Below are 25,022 nucleotides of genomic sequence, written 5' to 3'. Positions count from 1 at the left end.
AGCTTTAGCGGCCTACTTTTTTAGCAGCTTAGTTTATGGGGTTGAACTCAACTAGGCTGAGTTGCTGTTATTTCATACTTCCTCTGTAAAATACACTGCACTAAGCTGATGAATATTCAGTTCCTTTGCAATGGTCCTATACTCTGCCCCAGATTTTTGGCCCTCTCTAATAATTTCTTGTGAATACTCATTCTCTGCTATGGCGTAAGACCTCACGGGGAGAGATATATTTCTACTTATAAAACAAAATTTACAGCAGATGATGAAATTATTTCTTATGCTGGGCATACACTATACAATTATCTGGCAGATATCTGTCCAATCTGGCTGGTTGGAATGAAAACCTGGTAATGTATGGGAGCAAATGACACTAGGTCATATGGTTTTAAACACTGGAAAACAGACAAAAAAACAATTGTTCAAATTGGTTAAATTCATCTGTTTTAACCAATTTGTCTGAACGACCATTTTTGGCTGTTTTCCAGTGTTTGTGAGCAAATGGACGATTGTCATTCGCTCCCATACATTACCAGGTTTTCATTCCAACCAGCCAGATTAGACAGATATCTGACAGATAATTGTATAGTGTATGTCCAGCATTACAAAGGTGGATTTAATTAATAAATTGTGTGACTTTTTGGGGTAATGTACCATGCTTGTGCAAACTTCAGATTGCACTCACAAGCAGTATGCATAAGTTTACATTTGTTTTTCATATTTAGCAATCACTGCCAAAAATGTAAACTCAGTGGGGACAAAATGTAAAACATTTGCTGAGAGATGAAAAAGGAATATCCGTTAGACCCCAGTATTACCATTCCTTTCCTAGATAAGTCTAGTAAATAAAGAGTCCTATAAACAAAAATTGGATTGAGCTGTAGTTTTCTCTGCTGAAGTCAACTTGTACGGCAGCAATTTTTAAAAACACAGTCTTTAAAGCTTTTACTTCAGCACACCATAAATTGATTAATTACCAAAGCTGTCCATGCTGTTAGTTCCTAATCCTCTAAAATCCTACTCTCCTAAAATTGTAGACAAGTGGACTGAAGACATCATTTTATCTCAGTAGTTGGGAAATACTTGCTCATCACTCTGCATCCCCAACAGAGTACTCCTATGTTTGATCACTAGGTGGCCCAGTGATATGAAGAATCGGTTAATGCCACTTACAGTTCAGCTGTAGCTTTAATACTGTGTGATGAACTGAACTGTAATATTGCTCTAACATATTTCAAATGCGGATTGGCTGTGATAAATTCGCCCAATATCGCAATGCGATATTAGAATACGTCACAAGGATGTAATCAAATCGCATGCAGGGACAGAGCTTGCTATAAAGCTCTGTCGCTGCGAATACCTTTCACATACTTTTCAGTGTATTTTTCGTAAAAAATACAGTGGGTATGTGTCCGCGCATGTGCCACCTCCAGCTACCACTAACACCCCCTCCCTAGCTTACACATACCTGCCCGGTGATCGGTGGTCCGGTGAGGTGATGTCCTCTTTCTGGGACTCCCAGTCAGCTAGTGAACCAGGGTCACAGTGCAGGAGCCCAGAGACCAGTTGACCGAAGCTCCAGAGGACATAACCAGAGAACCAATCTCCGGTCCCTGGATGCAGGCAAGTGTTTTTTTTACCATTTTTTTATGCAGTGATCAGTTTGTGGTCTATTTAGATCACAAAGCTGATCACAGGGGCCACTTTCCAGCTCTGCTCTGTCTGTCAGAGCAGAGCAGTAGTCGGGGAACTGGGGGAAAGCCCTAATAACACCATCTGAAGGTGGCGTCATAACTTATTATCACAGAGCTTCCCCCAGTATTTTTTCACAATATATTTTTAGTAAGTCTAAGCAGATCACATTTACCATTACAAGTATGGGAAATGCGATCTGTTTACTAAAAATATGTGAATTGAAGGGATTGGAGTAGTTTTTAACGTAAATGACTCTAATTGCCCTTTAATACATTTATGTGATACTAAAATAAATGTGAAAAGGGTGTGAAACCACCCATTTTCACATTATTTTAGTAATAATAATGTTAATAAATATGCCCCTAAATGTAGCTATTGTAAACTTTAAAGGTTGAACATCTTACCCTCTCATGGTGCTAATCCTGGCTCTACTCACAGCCGCCAGGTCTGAGAGGCAGGGGAAAATTTACTAAGAGGAGATGTTTTAGAAGTGGAAATGTTGCCTATAGCAACCAATCAGATTCTACTTAACATTTAACTAGCATCTTATAGACGATAATAGCTAGAATCTGATTGGTTGCTATGGGCAACATCTCCACTTCTAAAAACTCTCACTTTAGCAAATTTACCCCACAATGTCTAAAAGCCAAAAGCATAAGAGTGCATCAGTGAGCTTATTAAAAAAATGTTTTATGTCAATCACTGTAGAGATTCCTTTGTTTTCCTACAGATGTGGATACAGCTATTTTACAGTGCAAGTTTCTGGTGGTTGTTCTGCTATGCAGTGGATGCCTACCTAGTGATTAGAAGATCAGCAGGAATAAGGTATTTTATTGCACAACACAGGCATAAATTCATTTCTGCAGGTTTGTGGCTCTAAAGTTTTATACTTTGTATGACAAGGGCACAATTACAAAGCATGCTGATTGCATGCCATCTCTAACTGAAACTCGGTACCAATGAGGCATATGTTGTTGTTGACAATAGAGCATGTTCAGAATCACGCGGTCCGGAGATGCATCAAGACACCTCTCTTTTAATCTAGAAGTGTGGATTATTGGTGATATTTCTTTAAATGGCATTATTTTCAAAGAGGGAGATACTTGAAAACATAGAGCTGATAGGCTTAACTGATAGTTTGAGTTAAAAGTAGGTAGAGTTAGGTAGGTGTAATCGTATAGGAGAGTTTACGTACATATTTAGCTGTAAAATGTAAAGCTATAAGAAAAGGGGTGGAGGTATAGTGGTGGGATAAGGGTATTGTAAATAAGGTTGATATGGAGGGAATATTAGGCATGCAAGTGGAAATGTACTTATGAGATAGAGAATGGATGGAAATAATTCAAAGAGTGCAAATAAATATCAAGTAAAAAGATCAGTCAGTAATTATGGGAAAATTGGAGATTGAAATAGCTAATATTGTTTGTGTAGGTCAGGTAAGAATTCAAGATGAGGATTAAAAAATGTCATGTGTAAAGTGGTGGATGAATGTGTGATGGTGTAGCTAATGGATGGTGATGACGTAGCTAATGGTTGTGTGATGTCGTAGCTAATGGCTGTGCAGTGGTGTAGCTAATGGCTGTGTGATGGTGTAGCTAATGGCTGTGTGATGGTGCAATTAATGGCTGTGTGATGGCGTAGCTAATGGCTGTGTGATGACGTAGCTAATGGCTGTGTGATGACGTAGCTAATGGATGGTGATGGCTTAGCTAATGGTTGTGTGATGTCGTAGCTAATGGATGTGCGGTGTTGTAGCTAATGGCTGTGTGATGGTGTAGCTAATGGCTGTGTGATGGTGTAGCTAATGGCTGTGTGATGGCGTAGCTAATGGTTGTGTGATGTCATAGCTAATGGATGTGCGGTGTTGTAGCTAATGGCTGTGTGATGGTGTAGCTAATGGCTGTGTGATGGTGTAGCTAATGGCTGTGTGATGGCGTAGCTAATGGTTGTGTGATGTCGTAGCTAATGGTTGTGCAGTGGTGTAGCTAATGGCTGTGTGATGGTGTAGCTAATGGCTGTGTGATGGTGTAGCTAATGGCTGTGTGATAGCGCAATTAATGGCTGTGTGATGGCATAGCTAATGGCTGTGTGATAGAGCAATTAATGGCTGCGTGATGGCGTAGCTAATGGCTGTGTGATGGCGTAGCTAATGGCTGTGTGATAGCGCAACTAATGGCTGTGTGAAGGTGTAGCTAATGGCTGTGCGGTGGCGTACCTAATGGCTGTGTGATGATGTAGCTAATGGCTGTGTAATGGTGTAACTATTTGCTTTGTGATGGTGTAGCCAATAGCTGTGTGATGGCGTAGCTGATAGCTGTGTGACTGTGTAATGGCATAAGCTAATAGCTGTGTGATGGCGTAGCTAATGGCTGTGTGATGATGTAGTTAATGGCTGTGTGAAGGTGTAGCTAATGGCCGTGTGAAGGCGTAGCTAATGGCTGTGTGGTGGCGTAGCTAATGGTTGTGTGGTGGTGAAGCTAATGGCTGTTTGATGGCGTAGCCAATAGCTGTGCGATGGAGTAACTATTGGCTTTGTGATGGTGTAGCCAATGGTTGTGTGATGGCGTAGCTGATAGCTGTGTGATGATGTAGCTAATGGCTGTGTAGCTGTCTGATGGCGTAGCTAATGGCGTAGCTAATGGCTGTGTGATGACATAGCTAATGGCTGTCTGATGGCATAGCTAATGGCTGTATGATGGCGTAGCTAATGGCTGTGTGATGGCATAGCTAATGGCTGTGTGATGACGTAGCTAATGGCTGTGTGATGGCATAGCTAATGGCTGTGTGATGATGTAGCTAATGGCTGTGTAGCTGTCTGATGGCATAGCTAATGGCTGTGTGATGACATAGCTAATGGCTGTGTGATGCCGTAGCTAATGGCTGTGTGATGACGTAGCTAATGGCTGTGTAATGACGTAGCTAATGGCTGTGTGATGACGTACCTAATGGCTGTGTAATGACGTAGCTAATGGCTATGTGATGACGTAGCTAATGGCTGTCTGATGACGTAGCTAATGACTGTGATGACGTAGCTAATGGCTGTGTAATGACGTAGCTAATGGCTGTCTGATGACGTAGCTAATGACTGTGATGACGTAGCTAATGGCTGTGTAATGACGTAGCTAATGGCTGTGTGATGACGTAGCTAATGGCTGTGTAATGACGTAGCTAATGGCTATGTGATGACGTAGCTAATGGCTGTCTGATGACGTAGCTAATGACTGTGATGACGTAGCTAATGGCTGTGTGATGACGTAGCTAATGGCTGTGTGATGACGTAGCTAATGACTGTGATGGCGTAGCTAATGGCTGTGTGATGGCGTAGCTAATGGCTGTGCGGTGGTGTAACTAATGGCTGTCTGATGATGTAGCTAATGGCTGTGTGAGGACGTAGCTAATGGCTGTGTGATGGCATAGCTAATGGCTGTGTGATGGCGTAGCTAATGGCTATGTGATGGCGTTGCTAATGGCTGTGTGATGGTGTAGCTAATGGCTGTGTGATGGCGTAGCTAATGGCTGTGTGATGGCATAGCTAATGGCTGTGTGATGGCGTAGCTAATGGCTGTGTGATAGCGTAGCTAATGGCTGTGTGATCAGAATGTAGTAATTAAGGAATCAAAGATAAAACTCTGGAACAGGGGTGTATCTAGGGATCCAAGTGCCCCTGGCAAAGCATGAGACTGGCGCCCCCCCCTCTCCCCCTTTATGTTTTTAGAATAAATACACACTGTGAAGGGGGTCACTGGGTGCAGCCGTGCAGTCCCTGCTCTGGTTCACTTCCCTGCCTGTGTTATTCTGCTCCCCCCACATCCCCATTGTCCTCATTTCTTCCCACCTGTGTGATTGTACTTCCCCCTCCTCATCTGTGTTGTTGTGCTCCCCCCTCTACATCTATGTTATTGTGAACACTCTCCTACTCCCCATCTGTGTTCTTGTGCTCCCCCTTCCTCCTCCTCATCTGTGTCTGTTCTGCTCTCTCCCCTCCTCCTCCCCATCATTGTCTGGTTTTCTGCACTCAACCCCCCCTCCTCCTCCCCATCTGGCTTGCTCCCCCCCTTATACCCATCAGTGTTTTCTATTGTGTGCTTCGGTACCCCACCCCCTTCACTTACCTCTTCTCTGCTCCTCCTTCACTGTCAGGGCACCTCTGCGGGTGACGGTTACAGCTAGATCCTGGGCGACTGGCGGGGCAGCCGGGCAATGCGGCGTGCGTGACCTCTGATGTCACGCCGCCGCATCTAGGCACGGGCCGGGCATGTCTGAGCCTCCCAGAGGAGCTCAGCGGCAGTGCTGCCAGTGCCCAGTCCATTCTGTGTTCCACAAGTCAGCATCTGAATTCGTGCAGAGGAGGTGGAGCTAGCCTGTGATCTGGAGTATTGCCAGCCCCTGCTCCGCCTCCAGACGCTGCCGCGTTGCCCGACTGACAGATCATGGTCACCCTCCACTCTCCTCCCTCTTCGTCCGCACTGAGGCTTGCTTCTGGCTTATGAGAGCAGCACTGCAGCAGCAACACATACAGATTTGGCCGCGGATGGCAACGCTGGGCGCCGCCCCCCTATTGGCCGGCGCCCCTGGCGAGTGCCATCCCGGCCAATAGGTAGATATGCCCCTGCTCTGGAAACATAATAAATAGAATACTGTACATGAAAAAGGAATCATGAGGTGAATATGGAAGAAAGAAGAGTAATGCTAATCAGAAAATGGCATAATAATAATTTCTATGCATCTACTGTATATCTATCTATCTATCTATCTATCTATCTATCTATCTATCTATCTATCTATCTATCGTGACACTAACACCTTTATGATGATGCTCATAATGTATCTTTGGTTTAACAGTCTGCTATATATGACAATACGGCAGCCAACTTTCATAAACAACAGTTTCTTCTTGGTACTCCCTAGCACTAAGCTAACACAGTCCAGCTGACTGTTAGAACAGTGTGGGAAGTTGTCCCCCACTAAACTGCAAATTATGCTTAGTGCTGCGTACTCATCCTAAATAATTACTATATTGGGGGTAGCCTCCATATGTGTTGGAAGAAAAGTGGTGCAACCTTAATATATAAATACTCAATATTCAAAGATATTCAAAGCTATAAATACAACTAAATAATAGAACAACCGGCCTGAGTCTGACGGATCTCTTGGTCAGATCTGTTTTTCACGGCAGTAATTGGGCTGTGGCAAAGTAATCGCACATACCCGCCCTGGCTTGTGGGAATGTCACGGGAGTGTCATTGGTATGTAGCTAAAGCTCCGTGCTATTCTGAGTTGTGCAATTGGAGAAGGAAAGTTTATATCTAATGGATCACTTAAACCTATAGTGGGGCTGGTGCAAGCGCAGATACTTATAATATGATAATGGTCGCTTTGGTTTGCGTAAAATCAATAGGCACCACAGGCTTCAGCTTGCAGATGCATGAACCCCCACATTAGTCCCATGGATTCTCACATTAGGTAATATTATGGATGCCCACAACTACAACCACTTTGCATTTGTCTCAGAATCAGCCCCAAAGTGAAACTTTTACAAGGTACACAGGGCCTGATTCAGAGCCGGACGCTATTTGCGCTCGCTCGTCCAGAAAATAGGGGTGGCTATTCAAATGAACCGTTCGCTGTTTGTGGTCTGTTGACGCCTCTAGGTCTGAACGAGCGAACAAAACTTGTGGTCGTTTTTTGGGAAACTACGCCCCCTGGCCGCTCGCATCCTACGTCATGTCCGCTATGTATTAGATTAATCGAGTACATCGAACAGGGTATGAGCTGCTCGCTATTCTTGTGGTTGGTTTTTGCTACCACAATTTTGCGAGCAGTTCTGGCTTAAAAAAAACCCAGTGACGTGGTCAATGACGCTGCTGTTTTAAATATGCACACCCATAAAACACCCGTTTTGACCTTTAAGCACGCCTGCGATCGGATCTCCACTCCCCGTTTTTAAGCACCTTCCCCTGTTACCACCCACATACGCCTCATTCTGTCATTCAAATTATCAGGCATTCGCTATTTTGTGAGCACATGAATTTCGGCCGCACTGACTGGTTCGCGCATGCGTATAACGATCCGTACGCATGCGCAGTTGGGCAAACATCGCTCGGAGCGAACGAGCTGCCGCTTACGAGTGGCTCTGAATCAGGCCCACAGTTAGTATTAGTATTACATAGTATTACTGTAATAGGTGCTGGTTCCTGGCCTGTCTGGTGGTCACTCAGTGAGTGCACACTCCCCAGAGCCTCTATGCTGTATTTACTGTGCATATATATATAAGATATAGTAAATTGACCCTTACAATATCTGACACATAGGGTTCTATGTACTAAGCAGTGATAAGAGACAGAGTGAAAAGTGATAAGGAAGTGATAAGGTGCCAGCCAGTCAGCTCCCAACTGTCATTTTTCAAACACAGCCTGTGAGATGACAGTTGGGAGCTGATTGGCTGACACCTTATCACTTACTTATCACTTTTCACTCTGTCTCTTATCACTGCTTAGTACATAGACCCCATAATATGATAATATGCAGTTATGCACACATCGGTCATGATGTTTGGTTGCAGCCTTCAATGATAAAAATCTGATTAAACTTTTCCCTGAGAGCAATCCTGTTGTTTATACAGTACATAGAGCTTCTAGGATGATGTTGATGTTTCCAAAATAGTACTTGCAGTTTCTGAGTTTTAGATACAGAGATAAAATGTAGCTCTGATGGAGGCTTTGTGAGCCTTCCAGACTACAGTGGGGAAGGACTCAGGAGATTTGTTAATGGTGAATAGTTCCTCACTGACTCTCTCTAATTTAAGTACTAGCAAGTAATTTAGTCTCCAGCGAGAGGGAGATGACAGAGTTTCCAATGAAGGGTGGGTGATCAAAACCATTGCATGGTCCAGCCATAAAACAGGAGAGACCCAGGTTCCACATAGAACCTGTACAGCTGGACCGTTATGTACAATAAAATCTAGGTGGGAATGGAGATCAAGGGGAGGTATAAAGTCCATGGATGGAAAACTGTATCTGAGAGTATGTTTTCCTGTTGTTAGAGGAGATCCTCATTTAGCTGGAGAGGCGGGGAAAGGAGGGAACTCAGGTGGTAATAGAGACAGCAGATAGTAAAACAGTGACTGTTTTTATTCTATTGATCACAGGCACCAGCACTCCTTCTTCCCAGAGGTGTCAACTTCCTAACATAGTTGATACCTGTGTTGGAGACAGTGGGGTCCAGAGTACAGGCAGAGATCCGTAACTGGGATCCACAAGTAGAGCGGGCAGGGGATTTTCAGTAATGAATGGGGTCCTTGACAAAGAACAGTCAGATAGTTTGTCAGGGCCGTAGCTTGAGAGAGGAGCTGAAAAGTGCCCAAGTTCCATAAATGAGGTGAGAGTTTGCAACAATGGCAGTCAGTAGAAACTTACTGGTAGTTGCTTCCCAGGGTACTTAAGTGGACTTGTACAATTGCAGGTGGGACTTTGTCTGTAGCCTAATCAAATATGAGCTAAATTTAGAGCTAGAAAATAATTATATTTCTTGGTAATACTTTGTGAGCGATTAATTTACAAGAATAGTTTTAGTTATTATATTGCCATTAGTATATTTGCTTCACTATTATAAATCCCCAATTCATTAACAAAAACTACGCTCTAAGCCTATTTGAAACAGTTAAAATCTAAAAGTTATTCCTTCCTTCTATGAACTGCAACTTAGTACAAAGCTGCATTATATAAATAATTTGATTCGAAAGTCATGCTTCCATTCATGCTTTATTCACATGTTACCAAGATATGATTACTGCTTTCTAAAGATAGCCACAGGCAGGACACAATTCATTTGTATTTCACATGAGACTGCAGGAGTCTGTATTAAAAAGGTCAAAATGATCTGAAATTAATTATGGCTAAAATATATAATACATCCAGAAGCTTAAGCTTGGAACAACTTTAAAAAGCTTACAATAGAATTAAACCAAAAATATCTGTTATAATATATCAGAGTTATTCATTCATATACTGTATATATGAGCTATATATTAATATTTAGATTTTTTTTTTTGGAAGTCTATTGAAATTAAAATTTACACATTCAACAGATCAGGTTGAAAGTGTCTATCAGCTGCAGAACATTGTCTTTAAATTATTGGAGAAACAATATTATATATCTTATCTGATGTATCATTATAATTATAATGCGGGAATACTATAGAACAATTTATTCTAAATCTTATTGCAGCAATCATAGCTACAGACATACTGCTACATTCCCAAAGGGATTTACCAACAGACCGCATGGCTTGGTGGAGCTAAGGACCTGATTCAGAGATGTATGCAATGGAGATTTTTATGCAGATTAGGCAATATTTTGCTATTGTGCATGCATCAAAGTCGCACTTCGCACGCGCTGTTTTTGTTTTGCGATTTTCCACGCACACAGAAACCCATTCGCAAATTGAGTGGCAGGTAGTCAGCGTTTGGAGGAGGTAAGGGGGGTGGTTAGAAAAATGCAGGTGTGCCGTTACATGGGCTTTGTATAAATTAGCCATTGTGATCACATACACAGCGTGAGAGCTCTCTGCGTGTCATGAGAACCACTGTATTTGAGAAAGGTCAGATCTGTTGCCAGGGCTTCATGGCTGGTCGATGTGCATCCATGTTACATATATTTACGCTGGTACGCTACGTCGGACGCAGATGAGAAGGCAGCAGTGGATGTCCCTACGCTCTGGTAAGCTTTGGAACTATTATCATATTTTCGCAGCTGTGGTCCATGGGAAATTGCAGCTGCGGTCGCATCTCTGAATCAGGCCCTAATTGCCACCATTGTAGCATCTTACAGATTGCATCTTTATTTTTATTGTACTTTTATCTAAGGTTCCTATAGTTATTGTTAATGGATGGAGCGTCGTCTTACTGTCACCAAATCATTAGAAGCAGAGCACGAAGGGAGCATTACAACTCAATAACCACTCAGATCAAAAGTGCAATCTGTCCTCCTTCTTTACAACAATGATGATAAATTCATTCTTCAATGTTATCATTTTTCTAATTGCTTCTCACACTCCTGTCCCTGTTGCTGCCTCATTGCCTTACTGAAGATAATAGTTTCATTAATATTGTTTGTTCCTAGATTTGCATTTCCCATGGTAACTATCTTGTCGATGATGCAATACTAAAAAAAATAATATTGTGAAATCGCAGTAAAATTAAAATACAAAACATATTATCATTTTTACAGCACAATAGTCCTTTATCATATCATGGCGTGGGGCTTGTCACTTCTGCTTGGCATAGAAGGTGTTGCTATGCTCTACTACCCGTCAGTATCTAAGTAAGTATCACCAGTATCATATTATTGTATTCTTAGGACCGTTTATAGGTATGAAGGCTCTCTCTATACGTAACCTAGTGCATGGGGAGTGGTTTCTATACAAACTAAACAAATTCTGCTCCAATAGTGTTTCCAAATCCTAAGCAAATGAAACAGTTCTCTTCCTCAGATTATATGTACATATACCTGGCTTCCTAACTAGGTACAATAGAGTGTTACCTTACTGATAGGCCAGGGTCATGTGCAGAATTCAAACCAGGAAGGTGCAATATAGAAAACATAATATATGCCGTCCAATGACAAGGTGTTTGAACATAGAGAAATACCCTTAATGGGTTTTTACGCTAGTCAACTCAAAACACTGATAGCTGGATGTACAACAGGGGGGCAGGCAATATTCCGAGTGCTATATATACCCAACCCACTGAAAATTACATTTCCTCACAAAAAGGTACTAGTTAGATAAATTCTGCTAAAGAATGTATGCAACCAATGATAAGTAATAGGAGGAGGGTAACATTAACAAAAAAAGGTAACTTTATCCTTTAGAGCTCAGTAATGTCGCAACTAGATCTGTTCAGGCTTTATTACCCAAGATCAATGCTGAGTGAGGATAGCGGTTGTTCTAGCAGGCAGTATGGGGTCTATTTACTAAGTCTTGGATGGAGATAAAGTGAACGGGGATAAAATACCAACCAACCAGCTCCTAACTGTCAGTTTTCAAAAAGCCTGTGCCATGGCAGTTAGGAGCTGATTGGCTGATACTTTATCTCCGTTCACCTTAGCTCCAACCAAGGCTTAGTAAATAGACCTCTATATAACATATATGTGGATCTTACTTTTATGGAAAATTGTAGGCAGCTGTTTGTTCTGCAAGAGCTGGTACACTATATGTGAGTCCTACCCTAATTATTGGGTCTTTTCTGAGAGGCCTAATACAATCTAATGAAATACACTAGGATTTCCTAGGAAAAAATTATGACAGATTAAATTCCCATAAATAACTGTTCATCTGGTATGTAAGAAAACTGCCTGGTTGATTAATACCTCGCTAACTGCAAAGCACAGGCAACCTGCACACTTTGCCTATCTTAATCTACGCCAAAATAAATGAATTATACTGTACATGTGAATGTGATATGCAGGCATATGTACTTCTTTACAGTACATGACTTCTACAATCTTGGATTTTGTCATTTTATTTAGCATCAAGTACAATGTAGTTGTATGCCTGAGTCTGCATAAATGTCACAAATAATGTGGTTTGAATTGTTTTCCAGTTGTGAGGAAACTCTGGAGCATGCTATTCCTCATTATATTTCCACCTATGCCCCTCTGCTGCTTGTAATGGTGGCTAATCCAATCCTGTTTGGCAGAACTGTCGCAGCGGGTAAGAATACACAACACATTGCTGTTCATTGTGTCACATTACAGTTACACATTTATTAGCTGTAACATCTCACTGACATAGTAGTGTCAGGGTCAGCATTTCATTAGTATTCATACAACATTGCATAAGATTATTAAGCTTAGCAATAAAATAAGTTAGTAGTTGTTAAACAAATGTATATTTGAATCCACTGAATGGGATGGAATATATTCAATTGTAAAGCACAACAAAATCAGGATTTTGGTACTTACCGATAAATCCCTTTCTCCGATTCCACAGGGGACACTGGAGTCTCAGTACAGTGGAGTATAGAAGTGGGTTAACCGGGAGCTGGCACCTTTAAAAATTTGAATGGTAGCTAGCTCCTCCCCCTCTATATCCCCCTACAGGTCTAAATAAACTGTGACCGAGGGGAGCTGGAACATAAGGAGAAAGGAGATAGAAAAGCAACAGCATTCATGTACAAAGAAGTAAATAGTGTTATCAAAGAAACAACAACATTCCAAGCAGACCCTGGATAAAAAACAACCGTCTGAACCTGAAAAACAATAACTTATGCAGGTGGAACAGCGCAGGGTGGGCGTCCAGTGTCCCCTGTGGAATCGGAGAAAGGGATTTATCGGTAAGTACCAAAAACCTGATTTCTTCTTCATCCAGTAGGGGACACTGGAGTCTCAGTACAGTGGGGACGTCCCAGAGCTCACATCCCGGGCGGGAGAGCGCTGAGAACCCTGCAAAACTGCACGGCCAAACTCTGAAGCAGAGGCCGCAAATGTATCAAAACGATAGAACTTTATAAAAGTACGCCTGCCTGACCAAGTGGCCGCTCGACAAAGATGGTTTAAGGAGACCCCACGAGCAGCCGCCCATGAAGGACGTACCGAGCGCGTTGAATGTGCCATAATGGAAACAGGTGGTTGTCTTGAAGCCGCCATATAAGCCTGTCTGATAGTCAGACGAATCCACCTAGAAATGGTTTGCTTTCAAGCCGGCCAACCTGGTCGCACCAGATCAAACCGAACAAAAAGTGCATCCGACTTTCGGAGAGAAGCAGTTCTGTCGGCATAAACCCGGAGCGCTCTAACAACATCTAAGGATTTAGAGGCTGGAGACTCATCCTTAAACACTGGGACCACAATTGGTTGGTTTATATGAAAAGCAGATACAACCTTAGGAAGGAAAGACATCTGCGTATGCAGCTCCGCCAGATCCTCGTGGAAAATTAGATAAGGCGGACAACAGGATGGAGCGCCCTTCTCAGACACGAACCTCGCTGAGGCGAGCGCCAAAAGAAGAACAACCTTCCAGGTTAAATACTTTATCTCCACCCTCTGTAATGGCTCAAAGATGTCAGACTGGAGAAAAGACAGGACTAAATCCAAGTCCCATGGTGCTGTTGGAGGCACAAAAGGAGGCTGAATTCTGGCTACTCCCTGTAGAAAGGTCTGGATATCCGGCAAATGGCTAATTTTCTCTGAAAGAAAATGGAAAGCGCGGATACATGCACCTTTAATGAACCAAGATGAAGGCCTGCTGTTAAACCAGCCTGTAGGAAAAGAAGGAGGCGTGATACCTTAAATTGTGACGGAGGTGAACTGCGGCGTTCACACCAAGCTATGTACGTCTTCCATATCCGGTACTAATGTTTAGCTGTGACCTCCTTCTGAGCCCATATCATGGTAGGAATCACACTGAATGGGATACTCTTTTTCCTGAGGATGGCCCTTTCAATAGCAACACCGTCAAACAAAGCCGCTTTAAGTCCTGATAAATAAACCGCCCCTGAAGAAGAAGGTCTTCTTGTAGAGGAAGCGGCCACGGCTCGTCTATCAACAGACTTCGTATGTGGGAGTACCACGCTCATCTGGGGCAGTCTGGAGCTACTAGTAGCACTTTGACTTTTTCTCGCTTGATTCTTTGAAGCAGAAAAGGAGGGAACAGGTATACGTAGTGAAATGGCCATGGTGTTGTCAGTGCATCCACTGTGCCTGCCTGCGGGTCCCTTGTTTGGGAGCAGTAAACTGACAATTGGTGGTTCAACCTTGATGCCATGAGGTCGACCCCAACGCAGAATCAGTTGGTGGAATACTTGTGGATTGAGCGACCATTCCCCCGGATGAATGCCCTGCCGACTGAGGTAGTCAGCCTCCCAATTTTCTACTACTGGGATGAAGATCGCTGAAATCGCCACTGCAAGTTCCTCTGCCCAAAGCAGAAATCAGCTTACCTCCCTCATGGTGGCCCGGCGTTTGGTGCCGTCCTGCCTGTTTATATATGCCACAGCCGTGGCATTGTCCGACTGTACCCTGCAACAGAGGATGCGCCAGCTGGAATGTATAAAACACTGCCCATAATTCTAGGATGTTTATAGGCAGTCTTGCCTCCTGCTGAGTCCAGTGACCCTGAAAATGTCTTCCCAGAGTCACTGCCCCCCACCCTCTCAGACTTGTGTCCGTAGTGAGGAGAATCCAATTCCACACTGCAAACCGTCTTCCTGCCAACAGATGAGAGGGATTCATCCACCAAATGAGAGATGTTCGAGTTTTGGGGGACAGTAGAACTTGCTGGTGGAGAAAGAGGTGGGATCCTGACCACTGGGAGAGAAGGTCCAATTTAAATGGCCGGGCTTGAAAGCTCGTGTATTGAATCGCCTCGAATTTCGCCACCATCTTCCCCAGAAGGCGAATACACAGATGCACAGACACTCTGCGTTGTCGCAGTATCAGATGCACCATGTGCTGAATGGAGGAGACCTTGTCTTGAGGTAGGAACACCTTTTGTTATACCGTGTCCAAGATCATGCCCAGGAATAGCAGGCATTGTGTTGGTATTAGAGAGGATTTTTGGAAATTGAGAATCCACCCATGTTGTAAGAGCAGACTCTGAGTTAATTGAATATCCAGTAACAAACGAGCTACTGATGGGGCCTTGATCAGGAGATCGTCCAAATACGGAACAATTATAACCCCCTGAAGCCGAAGCAGGGCCATCATAATGGCCATTACCTTCGTGAACACTCTTGGTGCCGACGAATGACCGAAAGGTAAGGCCTGAAATTGCAAATGAGAGTCTAGCAACGCAAACCAAAGAAATGTCTGATGAGGAGGCCAGATGGGTATGTGGAGATAGGCATCTTTTATGTCTAAGGATACAAGAAACTCATCCTTCTCGAGTCCTGCTATAACAGACTGGAGGGACTCCATCTTGAACTTGAAGGCTCGTAGATAGGGGTTGATCCCTGAGGTTGAGAATGGGTCTCATTGATCCACCCGGCTTGGGCACCACAAACAAGCTGGAATAAAAACCCTGACCTCTCTGATGGGTCAGAACATTCACTACCACCTGAGACAATAGCAGTTTTTGTATTGCTTCCTGAATTACCACCCGCTTTTCTGTTGCCTGTGGTAAACCGGTCGTGAAAAAATGAGAAGGTGGTTGGATTTTGAAGTCCAACTTCAGTCCCTGAGTAATGATGTGCCGGACCCGGGCGTCCGGACAAGATTTGATCCACACTTCTTTGAAGTTCAGAAGATGAGCTCCCAACCTGGGATCCCCCAAGTGAGAAGGGAGAGCATCATGCAGTGGGCTTCGCTGTGGCCTTGTCCTGCTGGGACGAGGATGCAGAAGCTCTACAACGGCCTCTGGAACCGCGGGAGAAAGCTGGAGCTCCTCTGGAACGACCTCTAAACTTTCCTGGAACACGAAAGGATGGTCCTGCAGCAGGTCTTCTAGGAGGAGGGGCAGCGGATGGTAGATAAGTGGATTTACCACCTGCGGCCTGTGAAATCCACTTATCTAACTCCGTTCCAAATAGATTGTCCCCAGAAAAAGGAAGAGCCTCTACTGCTCTTTTAGATTCTGCATCTGCTTGCCATTGTCGTAGCCAAAGAGCTCTTGTAGCTGCGATAGCTAAAGCCGAGGATCTAGCAGAGAGACTACATATGTCCTTAGAAGCTTCCCCAAGGAAGAGTGCCAGGACACACTAACCTGGACACTGCCTTATGCTGCAGGCGGTGGGCTCTGCTGTGGGAGACCGCGACGTGCGCCACATGTAGCGCGTCTTGGAACTCCCCAGAGACTGAGGCGGTCATTCAGACCCGGTCGTTAGCGCCAATGCGCTTGGACCGGGTCGATGGCCCCCCACAGAGCATGCGCACGACGGCGCCATCGCCGTCGTGCGCATGTGTGAGACCCGCTACGACCGACAGCGCCGGTCATAGCGGGTCTCGTTCCAAAGGGGGCGAGCTGTCGATGTTGATTGACAGCTCGCCCCGTTTGGAAGGCGGGCCGGGGGGTGGCAGCCCAAATGGGGGCGTTCCCATGGGAACGCCTACCGTTTGGGGGCGGCCCCACTGACATCACTAGTGATGTCAGTGGAGAGCTTCCGGCTCAGACAGAGCCGAAAGCTCTCCGGGGCTTATGACAAGGGAGACCCTACCCTAGGGTCTCGTCTTGACCATCGCGACCATCACCTTAGGCGGTCGTAAGGCTGTGGGTGTTAACCCACAGCCTTACCACCGCAAAGGAGGACGTCTTGAAAATTCAAGACGTCCTCCCCTCATTCAGACCAACCGCACGCTCTGTGCGACCGGCTCTGAATGAGGTCCAGAGGTCTCTGTAGCAGGAGACCCCAGCGCACACCGCGAGCAGCTGCGGTGAGGTCTCCCCAGCAGCTCCAACGTAGCAGACAGGCAGGTGCAGTGAGCTGCCTGTCTGTGTCCTCAATGCTTGTTGATAGAGGAAGTATTCTTAGAGAGCCTTAAGGAGTATAGGTCCAGCTCCCAGGGCACAAATTTAGACTGACCTGTAGGGGGGTATAGAGGGGGAGGAGCTAGCTACCATTCAATTTTTAAAGGTGCCAGCTCCCGGTTAACCCACTTCTATACTCCACTGTACTGAGACTCCAGTGTCCCCTAGTAGATGAAGGAGAAATATGTTTCTGCTACACAAATAAATGTTAATACACTTATTGTGAACATATGCACAGACAGATACAAAATCATCTAAAAACAACACTTTAATAATTTCGAATCTGTGTTATTCTGAAAGTAACGTTCATTTATATAATACTTCACATGATATCACAGCCCAAGGGACAGTTATGATGAGCTGTTTGCTGCCAATTTTCATCTTATAAGTTCAGAACTTGCATCTGTTTATTGCGCAGTTGTAGATGTCTTTTGATGAGAATGTAGATTTTTTCAATCTTCCTAGAAAATATTCTAGTTCCAATACTGATCTAGCATTTTTTGTGAATGCTCTAGTGAATGATCCTATAACAGTACTCTGTTCTGTACCACTACCTGTTGCTGCATCTGATTTATTTATGTGTTTAGAGTTCGACCTGTGTGCCTGATTCAGAGCCAGACTCTCTTTAAGAGCGCTCGCTCGCTCTGAATCAGGGAGGTTTTTTTTTTTTTTTGCGGCCTCCTGGCCTCTCGCTAAGCTGTGGGTGACCATCCACAGCTTTGGCGAGTGGCCAGGTGATGGTCACGATGGTCGCGACCATCGGGGATTGCGACGAGACCCTTATGGTAGTGGTGCCTCCCACAAACGGCAGGCTTCCTTCAGGAACGCCTTTGTTTGTGTAGCCACCCCCCCTTCAAAACGGGGCGAGCTGTCCATCAACATCGACAGCCGCCCCTTTTGTAGTGAGTCCCGGGGGGTTAAAGAATTTCTCTCTCGCTCCGGGGCGTGCACATGCGCGTGCAGTACCCCACCACCGACCCGCTTGCGAGCGCTATGCACCCGCGAGCGGGTCTGAATCAGGTCCTGTGACCATAGTTGCAAAATTCTAATTCTTGATTGCTGTGGTACTCAGTGACGTGCAGTGAGGTCAATGGCTGGGGAGGCACACGTATAAAAACACAGTTTTTATATCAAAACTCTGGAGCATGACAGGCAGTATGATAGGGGAGGGAGTATGACAGGGGAGGCTCTGCCGCCCCTGCCTACCCTGACCACACGTCCCTGGAGGTACTGTACTATTGATCAGAATTGTCAGCCCTCGTTTCTAGTCTCTACCTAAGAATTTAGTGAATAAAAATGGCGTATATTCGAAGTCGCTGTTTAGTAAATAAACCCCCTAGCCACGTCTTGCTTTGAATAATTAACAGTTGTAACTTACATTTGGCTCTATGGGGAGATGTACTAAACTTTGGACAGAGATGGAGAGAGATAAAGTATCATCCAATCAGTTTCTGTCATTTTTTTTACAGGCTATGGGCGGGATGTACAGTACATACTGACTTTAATCACGCCGGTATGTACCTAGAATAGCGATTAAAATCGCAAAAGACAGCTCTTCTGAAAATGGCTGTCCTTAGCGATAATTGGACTTCTGGGTTTATGACCCAGGAGTCCTTCTATGCATGCATCGTATGACGTGTGCGCTGCGGGCCATGCTGGGAGGAATTTGATTGTATCCCTCTTGGTTCACATTGCGGTAAGAGCCCATTTTCCCTTTAGTACATCCCACCTGTGTTTGAAAAATGAGTTAGGAGCTGATTGGTTGATACTTTATCTCTCTCCACGGCTTAGTACATATACCCCTATATTACAGTCTTGGTGAACTCAAACACTGAATCTTACTACTGAATGGAAGAGTAGTTGTAATAGGTGAGTTGCATGCCAACGCTGATTTTTTACATTCCTGCGAAGCTATTAGGTCTCAGACATCTGTTGTAATGTTTTATATGTGTATTAATTTCTCAGTGAATACTGTTTTTCTACCATGCCTTACTAGTTGCCTTATTATTAAAGAGAAGACAAGGAATCTATACAGAAAATGAAAGACGTCTAGGAACAGAAATTCAGATACGGTTTTTCAAGATCATGCTGGTCTTCGTGATATGGTAACTGCTTTCTGTTTTGCTTTTTCTTATCAGCAAAATTGAAGAAAAACAAACAAACAAGTAAATGCATTAAACTGGTCAATTTGTAATTGAACACACCTTAGCTTACGCTAGTTCACCCAGGGGGCAACCTACCTCTCCCTTCTCTGCTTCCGCAACTTATTCCGTCAAAACCCCTCTTAGTTTTTCGACTTATTACTGTATGTTATTGTTACTGCTGTTTTTGAAACTTGGATACTGTATTTTACTCTCAACGGCTTCTGTCTGTGGGTGCAGGTGATATGTACAGTATCTCTGTATTAGGAACAGAGTTATGTACCCCGTGCCTGCTCCGACCAACAGGGGTGTAGAGAGCCACGCGGGGCCCCGGTAAAGAGGGGGCGTGGCCTAATTGCAGAAGGCGTGGCCACGCCCCATTGAAAAAAAAGTAGTGTTCGCACCGGGGAGGGGGCGCTGTGAGCCCCTCAGCCCGGCGCAAAGCCAGTGGGGGGCGCGATCAGTGTGATCGCTCCCCCCTTCAGGCATAGGAGATTGCTGTGGCTGCTGCTTAGCAGCCGCAAGCAATCTCCCACTGCAGCCCAGCACACGCTGTGTGCTGGGCTGCTGCAAAGGGAGGGAAGGAGGCAGGAAGTGAGGGGGGGGCGGCGCCAGACCCGGGCCCCCGCCGGGCCCCTCTGGAAGCCCGGGCCTGGGTAAACTGTACCCGCGCCCCCCCCCCCTCTCAGCGCCCCTGCCGACCAATCCTGGTAGTTAGGGGAGATGGCAGGAGCATTAAAGGTGCCATGTCAGCTGCTAGTTGACTCAAAGTAAGAGAAGGGTCTGGTTCCCTCACTACACCTGTTGAAGCTTGAATCTATAGTAAGGTGAAATTTATATAGTTACTTAGCTGGTGTCACCATTTAGGATGCAATAACCACACAAGTGATTCCATGTCTAACAGAGCCCATTGTTAAATCATTTTTTTATGCTCCCCATAAAGAATCCCATCAACTTTAGTTGTAATAATAAACTCATACCTATCCAGGAACACTCATCCAAATCAATCTAGGTCTTTAGTATACACATCAGTGAGATGGTCACTGAAACCTCCACAACACTGTATCTATAATGGGGACCTGGGTCCAATGGGGCCCACACCGCACACCCTGCACCATTTTAGTATACTTACCTCTCTCTACACGGGATGCAGTCATATTGCCGCCGCACGGCAATATGCCGATGTCGATATCCCGAAGGTGAACAGGATACTGACGTCAGCATCTCGAAGAGCTGGAATCCCGTTCGTCCAGATGGGTAAGTAACTGCTCTGTCCCCAGGGAAGGGGGGGTCAGGTTTAGCCACCCCCAAGGGGAGATTAGGGTTAGGCACCCCCCCAGGGGAAGGTTAGGATTAGGCTAGTGGAAGGGGGGTTAGGGTTAGGCACCACCAGAGGGAGGTAAGGGTGTTAGGTGCCCCCTGGGGAGGTTAGGGTTAGGCACCACTAAGGGAAGGTTGGGGGGGAAGGGGGAGGTTAGGGTACTTATCTACCGCTGTCGGGATTCTGCACCATGCGGTCTTCCAGTGTCGGGATTTTAGCTGCCGGCTATTCAGCCGCCGGCATATCATGCCGAATCCCTCTACACAAATCACCGGGAAAATGGTGCGTCTACCATTTTCCTGGAGATCTGCGCATGCACAGTAAAGAAATCGGCAAGAAAATGGCTCAGGCGCATTGTTCCCGGAGATCGGTGTATGTGCAGTAGACTGTGGCACAATGCCAGAGTCTACACTCTACTGTGCCGCGGGCCCTTACAGAGGCTGCACACGGGTCCCCTTCTCTCTTAGGGCCTGATTCAGACCCACTCGCAAGCTCATAGCGCTCGCAAGCGGGTCGATGGCCAGGCAGTGCGCAAGCGCGAGCCCCGGAGCGAGTGAGAAATTCCCTCGCTCCGGGGCTCGCTACAAACAGGGTGGCTGTTGATCGACAGCTCGCCCCGTTGTGTAGGCTGGTCGGGGGGGTGGCTTGCCAAACGGAGGCATTCCCGAAAGAATGTCTGCCGTTTGGAGGCGGCCCTACTGACATCACGAGTGATGTCACTAGTGAGCTTCCAGCTCTATTAGAGCCGGAAGCTCACCGGGGCTTGCGGAAGATGAGACCCTACCACAAGGGTCTCTTCGCAAGCCCGATGGTCGGGACCATCACGACCATCACCTGGCCGCTCGCTAAAGCTGTGGGTGGTCACCCACAGCTTAGCGAGCGGCCAGAAGGCCGGTCAAAAAAAAAAAAAGCCCTTCAGACCTGTGAGTGGGTCTGAATTTAGGGCCTTAATCCACCCCGGCTCCATAGTAGCTCATAGAAATGAGACAAACAAATTGTGCAGTGTCCGCAAACTTTGAGATGGGAAATTTTCCAAAGAATCTGCTTGCACACTAAGAGGGGTATTCAATATGAAAGGTTAACTTCCCTGGCGAAGTTAACGTTTCATATCGGAGTTTTTGTCTGCGTAAAGGTATGGTGCGCGCTCCCGCTTATCCCCGTATTCAAAATAAAATTAACGAAAACGGGAAACTCCAAAGTTGGATTTGCGTAAAGTTACGAATTTTTCCTTAAAATAATTGTAAGACCCCGCTAAAGTTGTAAAAACATGGGGGAACACTATGAGTACCCCCGTTTTAGCCTTTAATTGAAAGTCGGGGATTTAAATAGCCGCAGCAGGTGTTTTTTTTCCGACATTGAAGAAGTGATGCAGAAGAGCACTTAGGTTATTTTTTTTTTTTTTTTTAAGTGGTCCCATCAAATTTGGGGTACATGAAAATGGGTACTAGCATATTTCTAAGTCCCTAAAGTCAGTTTTTAAAAATTCTGCATTTGTGCACCTGCCGCTATAATTCTATTCTAGAAAACATCTGCCGCATACATGCAGAATAGCCCTGAACCTATTTCCCTATTGTTTAACAATTTTTTCCCATTTTTTTTTTTGCACCCCAATTTTTAAATAAATTTTTTGGGGTGTCCCTATTTTTTTTTAAAACTTTTTTTGACACAGTTCTTTTTTAAATGTCAATCTCAGGGGTCCAGGCTATTTTTTTTAAGCCTGCACCCTTAAACCCCATTTCTGCACTTTTTTTCGACACCTATTCAATGGTGAAAAGTTATCACCGTTTTTTATCAAAGACTTTTCAAAACTGCGATAAGTCTTTGAAATTGAATACGGTGTAAAACTAAAACCAGTGATATTAATGCAAAAAAGTTAAAAAGTGCGATATTAACGCAAAAAACGATGTTATCGCACTCATATTGAATACCCCTATAAATGTACCGTATATCAGAGCAGAGAACACAAGAAAGTCTCTTTCTCAATTGCAGAAACTCTATTTCTGCGGTAAATTCATGGCATGTTTAGAATAATTGATGCACTTCTTCCAAGGTATCAATAGCCTGAGATATGCTGTGAATTAAATTGTAGCATTAACACAGTTTTTGTAATTGAAAAACAGCCTGTGTTTGGTTCCTGAATCCTGCAAGCTTTTGCCTCCTGTCATTATAAGGTTCACAAAATCCATTACACTAAGTTTAGCGTGCATAGAATGGCAGGTAGCATAACTGACATTGTGACTATTGCTGAGAATAGGAATTCAGTTGCCATAATCTAGGTAATCAGTCAGCTTTTCTTGACTGTTCACCTCCATCTACTGGGAGTTCTCATCTATGATTAAACATGCTGTAGATGCATTTAATTTGGGTTAAACTTGAAGTTTAAATCAATACTTTTTGTATGCACATTTGCGGTCTGACTGGGCAAATCTGTTAAATATCTGGTGATTCCTAGTCCCATATGGGTCTTATTACTAAAATATACTAGCGGTGATTGGCTTCCTGTGCTCCTAATGTTCCCATTACCTGGGGTTTGGGGAAAAGAACCTGGCAATCATGGATCCTGTCAGTGCTGTATATTTTATTAACCTTAGTTAGATAACAATATGTAAATTCTGTTGTAAACCAAATACAGGCTCCTTTTTACATGTATGATGTATGCAATTGTTTTATTTAAGAAATATGAATAGGAAGAGACCTTGATTTACAGTATAATAAAATAGTTGATTTTAATCTGGTTATGATGTCTCATTTTTGGTGAAGTAGGCTCTGTTTAGGGATCTTTCCCTTTGTATGACCTAATTGTAGTCCCATGAATGAAATTATACTGAGCAAAAAAGAACTGTACTTCCGTCAATTATAAGTTTTCAAAGTTTAACTATTGGAAACCAAAGTTTATAAATAGGAAGATTCCTACAGCATTTATTTTGCTTTATACTCGTAAAACACATTCTTACATTATGGGTCTGACAAACGGTCTCTGGCTTTTTCTTTCTCGCTGGGCACTGACCCACCTCACAAGCCCTATGTTGCCGGATTGCCTCCCTTCACAGGTGACTCTCTCAGGGTACATCCACATTCATGCTGCTCTATTCCCTGATGCAATATGTTGGGTAGAAGCATCACCCTACTTTGTAATGACTCTTCAGCTCAATTCCCGACCCACCACACGAAATTCTAAGCCCTGACCCACCACACTTAATTCTAAGCCCTGACCCATCACACTGAATTCTAAGCCCCGACCCATCACACTGAATTCTAAGCCCCGACCCATCACACTGAATTCTAAGCCCCGACCGACCACACTGAATTCTAAGCCCCGACCCATCACACTGAATTCTAAGCCCTGACCCACCACACTGAATTCTAAGCCCCGACCCATCACACTGAATTCTAAGCCCCTACCCATCACACTGAATTCTAAGCCCCGACCCACCACACTGAATTCTAAGCCCCGACCCATCTAAGGATTTCGCCTTTGAACCTCTATATACCCCTGCCTATACCTTCTAATATCCTACCTATAAACCTCTAAGGATGACGCTAATTTGCGTATGCAGTCATACAGTAATAAAGACTCCAGACATAGAATCTGTGGTTCCAAAGCACAAAGTATTATTCAAGTAAAAGTACAGCAGTTACATGCTATGATCCTCATATAATCTTAGCGCAAAGAGATTATACAGACCCAAGTACAATTATACATACGCAGCGCTCTCTGGTCCAGATGTTAGGCATCAGCAAGAAACCCCTCGTCAATCAGCATTCAGCACAAAGACTAGGAACCCAGGGAAAGAGCACACATATTTATACCCCGCAGAAATAAACAACACAATAGAGAAGTTTGTTGCTAATACCATTGGTCCTAAAGGAGAGAACATATGTTACAAGGCATTTAACAGGTTGATTCAAATAGACACAACCCAGCCTCTAACAACTGGGGGTCGCCTGGTTTCCTGCCTCATGCAACATCCTAACAGTTGTTCATATTATGTACATTTTGTTGCTTGAAGTCTCTGCGGTCCATAAGTTGAGAATGCATGATGCGATCTCCACACCGATGGTACCGGAATACTGTTGAAAGAGTACGCATCAGTACAATACCAATCACGGCTTACTTATCATGTATAAAACCTTAGATACCAAATAATCTATATTTCACAGCATTTATGCTAAATGAACAAACTTAAATCTTATACTTTAAAGCTTATTAAACCTTTTATGTGAATATGTAATGAGTAAGTATGCGGGGTGTGATATAAAGACGCTAGTTAACTTGAGGCAGATGCATGCGCATGAAGCTAATAAACAGCATTTTCATACAGGATCTTATGCATTCGCTAATATGCGACTAGTTAACAGCACAATTGTGCGTATTAATGTGTGTATGAGAACACCTAGCAGTGTGTAA

At 44.3% G+C, this 25,022-nt stretch overlaps 1 protein-coding gene across 2 annotated transcripts in view; it reads left to right on the top strand.

Annotated features, from left to right (window-relative positions):
• The window catches only part of GPR143 (G protein-coupled receptor 143), a 126,492-nt gene that overhangs the window by 18,740 nt on the left and 82,730 nt on the right, over positions 1-25,022 (top strand). For both annotated transcript variants that reach the window (XM_088451545.1, XM_088451546.1), the window contains exons 3-6: positions 2,423-2,517; positions 10,921-11,013; positions 12,294-12,403; positions 19,149-19,257. In XM_088451545.1, coding sequence (XP_088307671.1) covers positions 2,423-2,517; positions 10,921-11,013; positions 12,294-12,403; positions 19,149-19,257 — 407 coding nt within the window. The remainder of the gene's footprint in view (positions 1-2,422; positions 2,518-10,920; positions 11,014-12,293; positions 12,404-19,148; positions 19,258-25,022) is intronic.

Source organism: Taudactylus pleione, unplaced genomic scaffold, assembly GCF_031769625.1.
Source record: "Taudactylus pleione unplaced genomic scaffold, aTauple2 ptg000026l, whole genome shotgun sequence".
In the NCBI taxonomy this organism is placed as follows: Eukaryota; Metazoa; Chordata; class Amphibia; order Anura; family Myobatrachidae; genus Taudactylus; species Taudactylus pleione.
The sequence above is the reverse complement of the archived record's forward strand: the minus strand, read 5'-3'. Positions and strand labels throughout refer to the sequence as shown.